The 17621-nt window shown below is 37.0% G+C and overlaps 1 protein-coding gene across 1 annotated transcript in view; it reads right to left on the reverse strand.

Moving 5' to 3' along the window:
- Positions 1-17621, reverse strand: part of wdr26a (WD repeat domain 26a) — a 108194-nt gene that overhangs the window by 38278 nt on the left and 52295 nt on the right. The window contains exons 7-9 of the mRNA XM_034017007.3: positions 11626-11764; positions 9506-9646; positions 8935-9054 (exon numbers count right to left, since the gene is read on the reverse strand). Of these exons, the coding sequence (XP_033872898.1) occupies positions 8935-9054; positions 9506-9646; positions 11626-11764 (400 nt within the window). The remainder of the gene's footprint in view (positions 1-8934; positions 9055-9505; positions 9647-11625; positions 11765-17621) is intronic.

The raw sequence follows: 17621 nt of genomic DNA on the forward strand, positions 1-17621 counted from the left end.
GCTATGCCAGTGTCGAGAACCAGGTACTCCTGGGCCACTTCAGGGCTACTAAGAGCAATTCGAGCCTAGTCTTGCCTCATCTTCTCCACGCACGGTGGAAGCAGTGGCAATGTTGGAAAAGCATAGAGCAGTCTTGGGCCACCAGTGCATCTATGCCAAGCGGGTGACCACTCGCCATTAGGGAATATCGGTGAGGACTATTTATTTATTTATTTATTTATTTAGAGGTCGGCACAGGTAGAAAATCCGGAACCGGGTACCCGTCGTGCATGATACATATTTAAATACTATATAGTACACATGCATTTCTAGTGGCACACATGTGCCTAAATTAAAATTTACATTCGTACAAGCACATTTTTTGTCAAATATGCAACCAAATTTGTCACACTGTAGAGCCCTGTTATGTTTCCGATTTAGATCCCGAGAACAGTCGCCGCAGTTATTATTACTGAGGTGTACTTGCCGCTCGCTGTGTGTTATTGTTTTCTGTAAAACACTGATATCCTGTCAGAAAAGGCTCAATGCTAAAGCTTGTTTTAACATTGTCTTTTTTTACGCCGGTCAGAGACCCGCGATAACAATTGTATTGTCATAGTTTTTACATTTTCTTTAAATTATCAAATTAATAAATCGAAACCCGGATAGTAAAGGGAGACCCGGGTGGTGTTGGGTAATTTAAAACCCACGTTTTCAGGTACCCTTGCCAACCTCTAATTTATTTATATATATATATTTACATACCCCAATGGAAATTTATAATTTCTAGAAATTTCTCTAAAACAAAATTATAGGAAAAATCTTTTGTAGCAAAAGTTTTGCTTTTGTGGATGAGGAAAAAATAGATGTCTACAAATATTTATTTGCCAAAAATGCTAATTCAAAAGGTATTCACACCCTTACAAGGAAAATTAATAGCTAGTTGAGGCACCTTTAGCAATAACCACCTCTTTTAAACGATCAGGATATTTGTCAATTAGCTTGATTCTTTAGTGAATTTTGACCATTTAACACAAAATTGTTCCAGTTCATTCAAATTCCAAGGACTTCTCTTGTGCACAGCCTTCTTTAACTCATACCAAAGATTCTCAATCGGATTTAGGATTAGTACTTTAACTAGGCCATTCCAGAACTTTGATTTTATTCTTTTTTAATCATTCTGAAGTAGATTTGTGCTGCGATGTGTGCTTTGGATCGTTGTGTTGGAATGTACAGTTGCGCTTTAAACCAAGTTTTGTAGCGGAGGGTTTCAGATGATTGGCCAGTATCTTTTGGTATGCTATGAAATCCTTTTTTTTCCATTTATTGGAACTAAATTTCCTGTGCCATTAGAGGACCAAATAGCTCGATTTTTGTTTCATCACTCCACAAAACCTTTGACCAGAACTCATATCCATCATTCCAATGCCGTTTTGCAAACTTTAAGTGACTATCTGTATGACATTTTCCTAAGAGTGGCTTTTTCTTTGGCATGCGACCATTGAGACCTTCACCACGTAATACTCGACCTATGGTTAAAATGGAAACCCCAGTTTTTGTATCCGTCTCCAGCTTTATGACAATACATCATTTTCTGCCCAAGGTCTTCAGTTCTTTACTTTTTCACCCAAAATTGACTTATTGGTAATGACAGCAACCATCCTATGCCTAACCCTTTTATAGTCTAAGAATGTTCACCTACAATCCAGCATTTTCTAGACTTTTCTAGAATTAGGTTCTGCATTATCATATTGAAATTAAATAATTGTAGACATCTATTTCTTGTAACATTTTTGCATACTTTTGACACTGAATGTTATCAGATCTTCAACCAAAAACACCCAATGCACCCGTGTGAAACAGTAATCGTCCCCTCAGTAACTGGTTACACCACCTTTAGCAGCAATAACTGCAACCAAACGCTTCCTGTAGTTATTGATTAGTCTCTCACAGCGCTGTGGAGGAATTTTGGTTTTACAGAACTGCTTCAACTCAGTGACATTTGTGGGTTTTCGAGCAGGAATTGCTCGTTTCAGGTCCTGCCACAACATCTCAATGGGGTTTAGGTCTGGACTTTGACTAGGCCATTCCAAAACTTTACATTTCTTGTTCTTCAACCATTCTGATGTAGACTTGCTTGTGTGTTTCGGATCATTGTCTTGCTGCATGACCCAGCTGTGCTTCAGCTTCAGCTCACGGGCGGATGGCCTGAGATTCTCCTGTAGAATTCTCTGATACAGAGCAGAATTCATGGTTCCTTCAATGATGGCAAGGCGTCCAGGTCCTGATGCAGCAAAGCATCCCCAAGCCATGACACTACCACCACCATGCTTGACCGTTGGTATGAGGTTCTTACTGTGGAATGCAGTGTTTGGTTTTCGCCAGACATAACGGGGCCCATGTCGGCCAAAAAGTTCCACTTTTGACTCATCGTTCCATAGAACATTGTTCCAGAACTCTTGAGGATCATCCAGGTGCTTTTTGGCAAACTTGAGACAAGCATTCATGTTCTTAGTGAGCGATGGTTTCCGCCTTGCTACTCTGCCATGAATTCCATTTTTGTCCACTGTCTTTCTGACGGTGGAGTCATGAACATTGACCTTAGCCAAGATGAGAGAGGCCTACAGATCCCTGGATGTTGTTCTAGGGTTCTTTGTGACTTCCTGGACGATTTTACGCCTAGCTTGGAGAGATTATAGCAGGACGGCCACTCCTGGGAAGATTCACTACTGTCCCAAACTTTCTCCATTTGGACAATATGGCTCTGACTGTAGTTCGGTGGAGCCCAAGAGCCTTAGAAATGGCTTTGTAACCCTTTCCAGACTGATAGGCATCAACAACTTTTTTCCGGAGGTCTTCAGGAATTAAATTTTGTTCGTGGTATGATGTGCCTCTAGAACCTGTGTGCTGACAACTTCACTCTGATGGTAAGGGCCAAAGTTAGTCAGATTTATATTGGGCAGGCTGGCCCAAATCAGGCCTGGTTGTTAACCAAAGTATTCAAACAGCTGACCCTAATTATCCCTTTAATTGGGTTGAGTTAACTAGGGGGGGCAATAACTTTTTCACACCGGAAGATTGCAGGTTTGATTACCTTGCACACCAAACAAATGAAAGAAGCACCAAACGTTGGTGTCTTTTTTTCTCAGACTCCCTCTATATACTACTACAACCCACAAAAAACCTGACCAAATACAATGTGTAAAATGTGCAAAAATGCAGAAAATCAGACAGGGGGCAAATACTTTTTCACAGCACTGTATATATATATATATATATATATATATATATATATATATATATATATAAATAAATAATAGAGTGGTAAAGTTACATTTCTAAACACCAGGAACTGTATATTATTTTTCGTGGTACAAATACTTGAACTAAAATGAAGAAATACATTATTTTGTATATGTGACTAATCATGCATTTATCGTGCGATTTATTTTTATGTGAAATTACATTTTTAAATATTTTTATAAAAATTGAACAGGAATTTGTATTGAATACTGTTGTAATAGTCTATATACATTAATATTAAAACCATATTAATTTTTTTCACGAATCCAATTGTGATTGGTTCATGCCTTAAGATTCATGCCATTCCATTTATTTTTTTTTTTTTTTTTTTATCGCGCATTAGAAGCTTGCAAGATCAGTGACGACAGATAAACCAGTAAGAGCGGTGAATTTCCTTTATACTTTACTAGAATGGCGCCGGCAGTGGAGGCTGTGTGGTCCAGTGGTTAAAGAAAAGGACTTGTAACCAGGAGGTCCCTGGTTCAAATCCCACCTGACTCATTGTGTGACCCTGAGCAAGTCACTTAACCTCCTTGTGCTCCGTCTTTCGGGTGAGACGTAATTGTAAGTGACTCTGCAACTCATGCATAGTTCACACACCCTAGTCTCTGTAAGTTGCCTTGGATAAAGGCGTCTGCTAAATAAACAAATAATAATAATAATAATAATAATAATAATAATAATAATAATAATAATAATAATAAATGGTGATGGCAAGTATACAGTAGGCTACTATATTTTACCGGAGTTATGGCTGAGATAATATACATATATATATAAAACAAATTAATAAACAGGAGAGAACACCGTACCCTCAGTGGCTATGACAGTGTTGCTGAGGTGCAGGGACACTGCAGCTCGAGCACAGTAGAAAGTTAATAAGGGTGCGTTATTTTATTTTTTTATTTCCAACCGAACAACTAGCTAACGGTATTGTGAGGGAGCCCCCTCACAAGGTAATGTCTTTATAAAGTGTGCAATGCATTTGTACCATTTTAAATGTATACCCTGACGTTATTGTTGTTTTTGTCAGCAGAAAGCCGTGCTCATGTTTACATTCTGTGTACACGTTTAGGCCACCAAGTTTATTTGTATGGTACTACTGTATATTGATTGTATAATAATATGTCCTGAAAACACTTGCAGAGTTTAGTTACTATAATGCGAAGTAGATACTGTGAGTGCACAGGGTAAAGAAAAAAATTAACTAATCCTTTTTATATTTATGTGCTTCATAGATATTTGTATGAATATTTAAAAATATAAAAGTAAATGGTGGGGCTAGGTTCTATAAATGGCACAGGTGAGGAAAAATAAAAACAACACTACTACTACTACTACTACTACTACAAGTGCATAATAATTCCCACAGTCCATTTAGGACCCAGAACATAATTGTTTTAATTTGTTACGCAGTGAATATTTTAAAACTAATGATGAGATATTGGTTGGATCAAAAACCCAGACTGTGAGCCCCCAGGACTGATAAATCAGGCCTGGCGGCAGCATGAACGCTGTGGGGGGGCATCCACTTATTTAGGGGGGGCTCATTATGGAAAAGACAAATCAATTAGCTTGTATTCTCTATTTTATTTTACTGTGATGACAATAAACAAATAAATAAATAAATCGTATGACAGAGCAATATTATGAACTATCCACACAGCACGAATTAGCACAGCTCTTTCCAGATTTTTTTTTCTTTAAAATTAGGGGTGGGCAACGATATGAAAATTATACATTGCTATCGTGCACATATTTTGTGTTTATATAAAAACAAAGTATTGTTATTGTTTTACTATTCCATCATCAGCCACCTCAAAAACAACATATTTCTATACTTCACTGCGCAGACTTTGAAGTTGTTTATTTTTTAGTTAATCCAGAAGTAATTGAATCTTCATTGTGACTCACGACACCTCTAAAGTATTAAGCACGTGTATGTAATGCTGAATTTTGCATTAATTTGAGATGTGTTTTGATGTTTTAAAAGTACATCTCATTTATAATACTGAAAGTTCCCATTTTACAAATACATTAATAGAGTAAGTAATCACACAGACAAATGCAATGAACCAGTGACGCATGCTCATATCTCAAAATAGTGCTTATAATGCAGCATGCAAATAACGTATGGCACCTTGTGGCAAGTACAATATAATGTTCAAATGTTCCATCTGCTGTTTTTAATTTGAACAGCCGTAAGCCTGGCCAGTCAAAGCACATTCTAAATGGAAGGAAAAAAAAAATATATATATATATATCAAATTATTTAAGCCGATTTTCCTGTTTCATTATGTTTTTTTGTGTTGTTTGTTTTTAGGTGCATATCCCTTTAAAAAAGACGACCCTGTTTTTGAAAACAGGATACATCCTCCGGTAATGGACTGGAAGGGAGAGGAAACAGGTGAAGAAACGGGGGTAGAGCATACGAGAGAGCACAGATTGCGGATTTGTTGTTTTTCTTGATTTTCAGGCTATTGATGTTTGAAATACATTTGCTAATCGGGTTCTTAGAAAAAGAAAAACGCCAATCAATGGAATAAAATGGTTAAATAATACTTGAATGTGCGGTGTTTGACTGCGAGACTAACAAGGTATGCATAGGGTTTTGTTGTATCTTAATACAAAATACACAAATACAGTTTGTCTCTGCCAGCGTATGTGCATCTTTTTTTTTTTTTCTCACGATATCGATATTTTGAAAATGATTATCGATATAGAACAATCTCGATATTTTGATGATAAATCGATAATTACCGCATTGAACGACTTAACAACATTACTTGAAACAAATACAATCATAAAGTGAGCAGGCCCTCTACAGAGATTGCAATAAACAGATTCCCACACACATCACATTACTGTAAAGTAACAAATGTACATAATGCTCACTTTCAATTGACTATGAAATACTAAATATATAAAGCATATAAAAGCAATATAAAAAGCATATACTCTTGTAAACAATCCGACAAGGCGATCCTACGAAGGGGTTTCCAAACACCAGAAGCAACTAGACATTTTTTAATTATTATTATAATTGTGCTTTACTTTAATTTGATTAATGATTTCTCATAGTTTTTTTATATCAATTTAGAATCTGAAACAGGGGGGGCACTGAATCTAAACTGGACCTGACATGCCCCCTAATGCCCGCCCATTACGCCGGGCCTGGATAAAGTCTGGGAGAATAATGCAAATGATGCTGTCAAACATAATTCCCTACATTTTATATAAGGAAACTATTATTAGCTTGTTATTGTTTGGTAGACGTATTAACAGAAACTAGGTTGTTAGCAAACAACTGGTTATACAGTGCCTTGCAAAAGTATTCAGACCCCTGACCAATTCTCTCATATTACTGAATTACAAATGGTACATTGAAATTTCGTTCTGTTTGATATTTTATTTTAAAACACTGAAACTCAAAATCAATTATTGTAAGGTGACATTGGTTTTATGTTGGGAAATATTTTTAAGAAAAATAAAAAACTGAAATATCTTGCTTGCATAAGTATTCAACCCCCACACATTAATATTTGGTAGAGCCACCTTTCGCTGCAATAACAGCTTTAAGTCTTTTGGGGTAAGTATGTACTAGCTTTGCATACAGTGTCGGAGTGATTTTGGCCCATTCTTCTTGGCAGATTTGCTCCAGGTTGTTCAGGTTGGTTGGACGACGCTTGTGGACCGCAATTTTCAAATAGTGCCACAGATTCTCAATGGGATTGAGATCAGGACTTTGACTGGGCCACTGTGGGACATTCACCTTTTTTGTTTTTGAGCCACTCCAATGTTGCTTTGGCCTTGATCACTGCTGAAAGGTGAATTTCCTCCCAAGCTTCAGTTTTTTAGCGGACTGAAGCAGGTTCTCTTGCAGTATTTCCCTGTATTTTGCTCCATCATTCTTCCTTCGATTTTAACAAGATGCCCAGTCCCTGCTGATGAGAAGCATCCCCACAGCATGATGCTGCCACCACCATACTTCACTGGAGGGATAGTGTGTCTTGAGGCATGGGCAGTGTTAGGTTTGCGCCACACATAGCGCTTTGAGTTTTGGCCAAAAAGCTCTATCTTGGTCTCATCTGACCACAAAACTTTCCCACATCTCAGCTGGGTCACTCTCATGCTTTCTGGCAAACTCCAGACATGCTTTCAGATGGTACTTTTTGAGTAACGGCTTCTTTCTTGCCATCCTCCCATACAGGCCAGTGTTATGCAGAGCTCTAGATATGGTTGACTGGTGCACCATTACTCCACTCCCAGCCACTGAACTCTGTAGCTCCTTCAAAGTGATTGTTGGCTTCTCTGTGGCTTCTCTCACAAGTCTCCTTCTTGTTTGAGAGCTGAGTTTTGAGGGACGGCCTTTTCTTGGCTGTGCCTGGGTGGTGTGATGCAGCTTCCACTTCCTGATTATTGATCCAACTGTGCTCACTGGGATAGCCAAACACTTGGATATTATTTTGTACCCTTTCCCTAATCTATGCATTTGTATTACTTGATCTCTGACTTCTGTAGAATGCTCTTTGGTCTTCATTTTCCTTCAGATTCACAGCCTGACCAATGATCCTTCAACAGTGGGGTTTTTATCCAGAAAATGTGACAGCAACTTTAGTGGTTCACAGGTGGAGGCCAATGGAAAGGTAATTGTGTCCTCGTTAGGGCAATTTCTTTCATCGGTGTAAACTGGGAGCTTCCACAGCACAGGGGTTGAATACTTATGCAAGCAAGATATTTCAGTTTTTTATTTTTCTTAAAAATATTTCCCAACATAAAACCAATGTCACCTTACAATAATTGATTTTGAGTTTCAGTGTTTTAAAATAAAATATCAAACAGAACGAAATTTCAACGTACCATTTGTATTTCAGTAATATGAGAGAATTGGTCAAGGGTCTGAATACTTTTGCTAGGCATTGTATGTGGTAAAAAAAAAAAAAAAAAAAAACATGTTTCATTATTGGCCCTCAGAAGTGATGTTGGATTTCTTTTTTGAACCTTACGATTGTATCTGGCTACATTTTTTTTATGGTGCGTAGCGTTAAATGGAAATGTTTATCTACTGAAAAATGTGGGCTACCAAAATTTGTGGTGGGCTACCAGAGTTTACTTTTTGGTAGCCCATTTGTCTACCACACAGTGATTTGTCCACCACTGAGTACACGTATTGTATGACAATCAAATTAGCTTATTTCAATACGTAGCATTAAATTTGCAAAGCATGTTTCTATGGTAAATGTTTATAAGAGCTGTACTAACTGTTATTGTGATTAGGGTTCAATAAATAATTCAGTAGGGGTGAGTAGCACTGCAGATGAAACATGATTATATTTGTTTTTCATGCATGTGTGTTTTAAAGCCACAACAACAGTACGCTAATTTGATTGTCATGCAATACATATATTAACAAATTATTAATACAGTTTCAATATTGATATATAGATTAACAACTTTAAAAAAAGATAATTTCCACTCAACTGTATTGAGAAGGGGGTTATACAAATTCCTGTTCAGTTTTTATAAAATTATTACACATTTTAACAAATATAATTGCACTTAAAAATAAAGACGCATGGTTAATCACATATACAAAATCGGTAATGGTTGCATTTCATACTTGAAAAGGCAAAAACTAATCGCAGAACTTACACATTGATAAAACTGTCCTCTTTGTCCTCCAGTGACGAAACGCTTTCCATCAGGGTTCCATGCCACACTTGTTAAACTGTCTTCATGAGACTGACTCATTTTTGTCCGCAGCTCCCCGGTCTAATGTAATGGAAGAATAAAGGGTTAGCTGTACAGAGAACAGGCATATTTTTATATAAACCAACATTTTCACTAAATAACAATATATTTTATAAATGTGTATCATTTGGAATATTTTTAAAAAGGAAATAAGTCAAGACAAATGGTCTTCTTTAATAACTCTCCCTTTCAGTCTAGGCAGAATCAACCTTAGTTTTACAGCACTACTAAAGACTGAAACCAGCATTAGCTTATTTATCTAAATCAGATTCATTCACTAACATTATCAGCAATTCTTTTAATGTCAAAAAAAAATTACATGACCTCATTATTTGTGATTTTTTAGAATTACTATCTCCCAGCTATGCTTCTACTTGTAGTGCTTAGAATTATCTGGATTTCCAGCTATAGACAATAGCTGCATGTTGAGTTAAAACCCACTTTAAATTGTTTGTTTCATAGATATACACACCTGTACATTCCAAAGCCAGAGTTCAGAGCAGTCATCTGGGCCGCAGGCTATAAGGTAATTATCGTCAGGACTCCAGGCCAGGTATGACACACCATAAGCATGGCCTTCTAAAGTCTTTAGTAGTTTCAGCTGGTGAGTCTCCTATAACAGAAATTTAGCATATTAGAAATCTGTTGACAATAACATCAATATCAAAACTGTTTTACAAAGTAACTGGCAATCAGCACATAACAAAATGGAATACAAAAAGGCAGAATTTGATTATATGCTTTTTATAAAACAAAAACTGGATTTAGTTTTTTCCTGTTGTTCTATACAAACTACTGTTATTAGTAGTAAGATGCATACAGACAGTGAATCATAAAACAGATGGACTTGCATTTTTCTGTACACAGTTCAGCAATTTATTATTATTATTTATTTCTTAGCAGACGCCCTTATCCAGGGCGACTTACAATTGTTACAAGATATCACATTATTTTTACATACAATTACCCATTTATACAGTTGGGTTTTCAGTAATCTAGGTAAAGTACCTTGCTCAAGGGTACAGCAGCAGTGTCCACCACCTGGGATTGAACCCCGGTCAAGAGTCCACAGCCCTAACCACTACTCCACACTACTGCCCAATTTACTTGCATGTCATTATTTTTAAATGTTTTGGTTTTATTTACCAAAATAATATTAAGAGATAAGTGACATTAGGAGCAGGGGTGAAGTGTTAAATTTAGAAGTGAACACCCCCCCCCCCCCCCACCCTCCAGCAGTACAGCTAATTATCAACCTGATTATTACTTGAAACAGCTACCGTATTCAATAAGTAATGCTGTCGGCGTTAGGCAGTGTTTTAGCTGATGGCCAGTACTGTCGCACAAAGTCACCATTACACACCTCTCTGCAATACAGCACAAAGCTCTGACAAACTCATAATAGTCATTCTGCGCTCTCTTATTAAAGCGTGTATAAAAGCTGCACAAGTGGATTGCTTGTCTCTCAGTTAACATACTTGTTTTAGTTAATGTGTTGTTTATTTTTCAGTATGTTCTTGTATTCTGTCAGCGCAAACACGTACCTCAATGCAGCAGGATTTGCAACGCTATGCGTCCTCTGCCTCATCTGACCCACTTCTGCTATTTTTGCTTTTTGTATACTTCGAAACATTTGTTTTCTTTTAAATATTCATAAAACTGATTTATGTTTTCTCCCCATTCCTTAGACTAAAAAGATTATATTTTCGTGCAAGTATTTAAATTTATTTTTTGATCAAGCAAGTAGCTACTACGCCCAGCAATTGCCACAATAACCAGACTTTGATTGGCCAACAGAATCAGGTGATGACGTGTTTGTGAACAGAGAACGAATGTGCAACTTTTGAACGTTATTTGATCTGCTGTTTCCTAGGATGCAATGTAGGGATGCTTATTACAATGTCAGAGTCCAAATAAAACAGCATTTTAATTAAAATATTGTGTATTTCCAAGAAAATAGTACCAGACAGACAGACAGACATATAAAATCTGTAAAAACTGACGTTCAGTTACAAAATAAATCCTGTAATTTTCAGTGAAATTCGGAATAAACCAGAAATGCAGAACACTACACATACAGTATATATCTTGGCTTGCTTTAAATGAAATGTAAGTGAAATCTGAGATAAAGATTTCATTTAATGTTAGCATTATATATGCACCAATTAAAAATAGTACTCTACGTAAGTAGTATGGGGTCTGCGCTCCCCCTGCCCATTAAGTGAGGGGTCGGTGCTCCCACAGGACTACACCCCTGGATTAGGAAGTTGAACCATACACTCCCCTTATATTCTGTCCTGGACATTTTAATGTGGAGATTATAAACAGAGGGTGACAGAGGAGTGATAGTAAACAGGTTGGACTGTATTTAGATGACAATTACGGTTGACAAATATATAAATGTCGCAGAATTTGCAGTTTATTTTTTGTTATAGCAGTTACCTTAAAAAAAGCCTTTTGTGAAAGAAAAAAATATTTTTTCCTTTTTATATTTATTTATTTTCTTAGGAAATATACTGTATACGCAGTACTCATAACCCAAGTAACAGCATGAAAATAACAGAACTATTAACCATTCTGGCCTCAACTTACCGTGTCGACCTGCCATATAATAACAGTGGTATCTTTTGATCCTGTTGCTAGTTTAGTGCCATCATTGGAGAACTTGCAGAACCACACCTCATTACAGTGTTCCGTCAAGATCTGCTGGGTATAACAAGGGAATTGCTTCCTAGAAAAATGAAAGAATAAAAAATTAAGTATTAAAAAACATATCAATTTTGCTATGCATAATTGCATGTATGCCCAGTGGTATCTACATTATAATTCTGGATTCAAAAACCTTTTATATATGCTGAAAATATGCTTAAAACATGTATCTTGTGCATTAATAAATCACTAAGAAATAACTACTTTAACATACTGCACATTGCTAGAAAGATAAAGCACATCCAAACTACAGTGGTATCCAACTCTCTGTATGGCCCAGTTTGTCTTGACCTAGTTTCTCCGACTGCTTCTGCAAACCTGGACAGGATAATGGTACAGAGGACACCTTTGGTTATTCTGGATGTTGCTACCAGGTTGCTGAAATACAAACTTCAGGAAGGATCACTTAACATTTTGTAACTGTTTGAGTCTTTCTCTGTTGTGCCATGGAATGTTTGGGAAGAAAACAGGCATACCACTGAATAAAGCATTTACACTATTCGCACTACATGGATCTGCAAAAGTATTCAGACCCCTGACCAATTCTCTCATATTACTGAATTACAAATGGTACATTGAAATTTCGTTCTGTTTGATATTTTATTTTAAAACACTGAAACTCAAAATCAATTATTGTAAGGCGACATTAGTTTTATGTTGGGAAATATTTTTAAGAAAAATACAAAACTGAAATATCTTGCTTGCATAAGTATTCAATCCCCACACATTAATATTTGGTAGAGCCACCTTTCGCTGCAATAACAGCTTTAAGTCTTTTGGGGTAAGTATGTACCAGCTTTGCACACAGTGTCGGAGTGATTTTGGCCCATTCTTCTTGGCAGATTTGCTCCAGGTTGTTCAGGTTGGTTGGATGACGCTTGTGGACCGCAAATTTTTAAATAGTACCACAGATTCTCAATGGGATTGAGATCAGGACTTTGACTGGGCCACTGTAGGACATTCACCTTTTTGTTCTTGAGCCACTCCAATGTTGCTTTGGCCTTGTGCTTGGGATCATTGTCCTGCTGAAAGGTGAATTTCCTCCCAAGCTTCAGTTTTTTAGCAGACTGAAGCAGGTTCTCTTGCAGTATTTCCCTGTATTTTGCTCCATCCATTCTTCCTTCAATTTTAACAAGATGCCCAGTCCCTGCTGATGAGAAGCATCCCCACAGCATGATGCTGCCACCACCATACTTCACTGTAGGGATGGTGTGTCTTGAGGCATGGGCAGTGTTAGGTTTGCGCCACACATAGCGCTTTGAGTTTTGGCCAATAAGCTCTATCTTGGTCTCATCTGACCACAAAACCTTTTCCCACATCGCAGCTGGGTCACACTCATGCTTTCTGGCAAACTCCAGACGTGCTTTCAGATGGTACTACTTCTTTCTTGCCACCCTCCCATACAGGCCAGTGTTATGCAGAGCTCTTGATATGGTTGACTAGTGCACCATTAGTCCACTCCCAGCCACTGAACTCTGTAGCTCCTTCAAAGTGATTGTTGGCTTCTCTGTGGCTTCTCTCACAAGTCTCCTTCTTGTTTGAGAGCTGAGTTTTGAGGGACGGCCTTTTCTTGGCTGTGCCTGGGTGGTGTGATGCAGCTTCCACTTCCTGATTATTGATCCAACTGTGCTCACTGGGATAGCCAAACACTTGGATATTATTTTGTACCCTTTCCCTAATCTATGCATTTGTATTACTTGATCTCTGACTTCTGTAGAATGCTCTTTGGTCTTCATTTTCCTTCAGATTCACAGCCTGACCAATGATCCTTCAATTATGGGGTTTTTATCCAGAAAATGTGACAGCAACTTTAATGGTTCACAGGTGGAGGCCAATGGTAAGGTAATTGTGTCCTCGTTAGAGTAATTTCTTTCACCGGTGTAAACTGGGAGCTTCCACAGCACAGGGGTTGAATACTTATGCAAGCAAGATATTTCAGTTTTTTTATTTTTCTTAAATATTTCCCAACATAAAACCAATGTCACCTTACAAAAATTGATTTTGAGTTTCAGTGTTTTAAAATAAAATATCAAAACAGAACGAAATTTCAATGTACCATTTGTAATTCAGTAATATGAGAGAATTGGTCAGGGGTCTGAATACATTTGCAAGGCACTGTATATTGAGTATACTCTGGAGTGACTACACTCTTTGCAAGACCCGCATACTACCTCACCTTCAATACAACCATTAAATCACCTTTAATAGCTTTAAACAGGAGAGGTATGCCTGCTCAGGGAGAGAAATAAGGGGTTACTAGAAATTTTATTTTTGTAAAACAGCTTAGGAGTTCATTATAAAGAACATTGCCAGTTATCTGTAGAATATAGGTTAACAATTTAAATCAATTAAACAGTTAGCCTGCATCGCAAAATATCACCACACACGCAAAAATGCTAACATTTACCCAAACACTACAAACATTGCCACCTCCCTTCACCCCAAATAATATCGTAAATCATGCGACAATGAATATCTAAAAGATTGTAAATAGGTACAGTTTTGATATTAGTCGTTATAAGATTTAACAAATTTACTTGGCATCAAGGCCAGGGAATGAATGATGTACCCAGTAACGATGTACAGTCAGACAGACAAATTTGATAGAACAGCTAAAAACGTATTAACAATGCAAAACAACTGTCTATATAACTCCCTAGTGTGAATACATATCTGAATTACTGCATAAGTTTGTTTTGTAATAACTATTTTCTTTATGAGTCATATTTTTCACTCAATGATGGCATTGGAAATTTCACTTTTGTAAAACAGCCTAGTTCATTATAGACAACATTGTCAGTTGTATCTGTAAAATATAGGTAAACAATTTAAATAAATTAAAAAGTTAGCCTACATCGCAAAATATCATCGTATTCAGAATAAAATAAAAACATCAAAACAGCAACCTAAATAGTCTACATTTTTTGTTTCTAACAAATAATATTAATAACCAAATAAACATGATCTATGGATAAAACTGTACACAAGTTCTATTTTTTTTTTTTTTTTTTTTTTTTTTAATAGTTTTACCAAATATTTAAAAGTTGTGGGTGAACTTTTGCTAAATACAGTAGAGTACATTCCCTTCTCTAAGTTAGTTTTTATTTCTCTTCATACACGGTCATCTTCATTTTCATATAATAATAATAATAATAATAATAATAATAATAATAAAATAAATAAATAAAGCAGACAGTTTGATCATTTTATTTGAAAGCATAAGTCTGCAATGTATTTATCTTATTTCCAAAGTAGCATAGTTTGACATTTGTGGCTACTACGAGAATACTTCAAACTAGAGTACTGTTGGAATGTATTTTTTATTGTTTTGGCCAGGTTACAGTATTTCAATCAATCAAATCAATCTATTTTATATAGAACCTTTCATGGCAATGCCTTTACAGGGGAAATTAAAATGTACATCTCCCTATTACCAAAACCTAAGAAAAATAAATGTGTTTTTAGCAGTGCTTTACATTTCTCAAGAGAAAAGACCCTTTCACAACTAGTTCAAAAGAGGAGCACTAGTGGAGAAATTCAGACCTCCCAGAGTGACACACCTGGTCAAGGGAACAGCCAGGTCAAGGGAAGAGTGCAGCTGACCTCTAGGGATGTAGGGATGCAGCAAGTCCAATAAATATTTAGGGCCAGTTCCATGGACAGCCTTGGTCAACAGAAGAATCTTAAAAATAACCCAATATTTGAAAGGTATCTAATGCAAAGTTCCCAAGACAGATGTAATCCCAACCCAATATAGATGGGGGCATATTACGGAATGGGGTTCTAATTTATCTATATATACATAGACACACTGCTGTGCAAGTCTTAGACATCTTGCATTTTTCTACTGTGATGTATTATGAGAATCAACAATTTACTCATAGCCTCCACTAGTGTTTTTTACTATTATAACAACCTTGACTTGCATAAAGAAGGAAAACATTGAGTGAAATAGCTTGCATCACTCGATTTTCAAGGTGTGGTATCTGAAGCATAATCAACAAGTACAGAGAAACATAATTTGTAATTGAAAAACCCAGGACTGGAACACCCAAAAAGCTGTCTAACAAGGATGAGCAATACTTGAAGATAATATCCTTAAGGAATAGAAAGACAAGCATTGACTTGACAACAGAACTGGCAGAAGGCACAGGTGTCGTTGTCCATCAAATCAACAGTAAGGTAAGGTCACTCTTGAAATCAGGACATAAAGGATGTGTTGCAGTAGGAATACCTCTGTTAAGAAAGTGGAAGAAGACTAAAAGGCTAAAATATGCACAAGAAAACAGAATTTGGACTATGGAACAATGGTCAAAGGTGCTTTGGACTGTTGATGGATGGACGACGACACCTGTGCCTTCTGCCAGTTCTGTTGTCAATTCAATGCTTGTTTTGTTGTGTGTGTATATATATATATATATATATATATATATATATATATATATATATATATATATATATATATATATAGTACATATATATATATATATATATATATATATATATATATATATATATATATATATATATATATATATATATAGTACATAGTATATATACACAGTGTCGTGAAAAAGTATTTGCCCCCTGTATGATTTTCTGCATTTTTGCATATTTTTGACACTGAATGTTATCAGATCTTCAACCAAAACCTAATATTAGATAAAAGGGACCCTGAGTGAACAAATAACACAAAAATGTTATACATATTTCGTTTATTTATTAAAGAAAGTTATGCAACACCCAATGCCCCCGTATGAAAAAGTAATCGTCCCCTTAGACTGGTTACGCCACCTTTAGCAGCAATAACTGCAACCAAACGCTTCCTGTAGTTATTGATTAATCTCTCACAGCGCTGTGGAGAAATTTTGGCCCACTCCTCCATGCAGAACTGCTTCAACTCAGTGACATTTGTGGGTTTTCGAGCATGAACTGCTCGTTTCAGGTCCTGCCACAACATCTCAATGGGGTTTAGGTCTGGACTTTGACTAGGCCATTCCAAAACTTTACATTTCTTGTTCTTCAAAAATTCTGATGTAGACTTGCTTGTGTGTTTCGGATCATTGTCTTGCTGCATGACCCAGCTGCGCTTCAGCTTCAGCTCACAGACGGATGGCCTGACATTCTCCTGTAGAATTCTCTGATACAGAGCAGAATTCATGGTTCCTTCAATGATGGCAAGGCCTCCAGATCCTGATGCAGCAAAGCATCCCCAAACCATGACACTACCACCACCTTGCTTGACCTTTGGTATGAGGTTCTTACTGTGGAATGCAGTGTTTGGTTTGTTTTCGCCAGACATAACGGGGCACATGTCGGCCAAAAAGTTCCACTTTTGACTCATCTGTCCATAGAACATTGTTCCATAACTCTTGAGGATCATCCAGGTGCTTTTTGGCAAACTTAAGACGAGCATCCATGTTCTTCTTAGTGAGCAATGGTTTCCGCCTTGCTACTCTGCCATGAATCCCATTTTTGCCCAGTGTCTTTCTGATGGTGGAGTCATGAACACTGACCTTAGCCGAGGCGAGAGAGGCCTGGAGATCCCTGGATGTTTTTCTAGGGTTCTTTGTGACTTCCTGGACGATTTTATGCCTTGCTCTTGGAGAGATTTTGGCAGGACGGCCACTCCTGGGAAGATTCACTACTGTCCCAAACTTTCTCCATTTGGACAATATGGCTCTGACTGTAGTTCTGTAGAGCCCCAGAGCCTTAGAAATGGCTTTGTAACACTTTCCAGACTGATAGGCATCAACAACTTTTTTTCCCCAAAGGTCTTCAGGAATTTATTTTGTTCGTGGTATGATGTGCCTCTAGAACCTGTGTGCTGACAACTTCACTCTGATGGTAAGGGCCAAAGTTAGTCAGATTTATATTGG

This window comes from Acipenser ruthenus, chromosome 6 (genome assembly GCF_902713425.1).
Source record: "Acipenser ruthenus chromosome 6, fAciRut3.2 maternal haplotype, whole genome shotgun sequence".
NCBI classification, from domain to species: Eukaryota; Metazoa; Chordata; class Actinopteri; order Acipenseriformes; family Acipenseridae; genus Acipenser; species Acipenser ruthenus.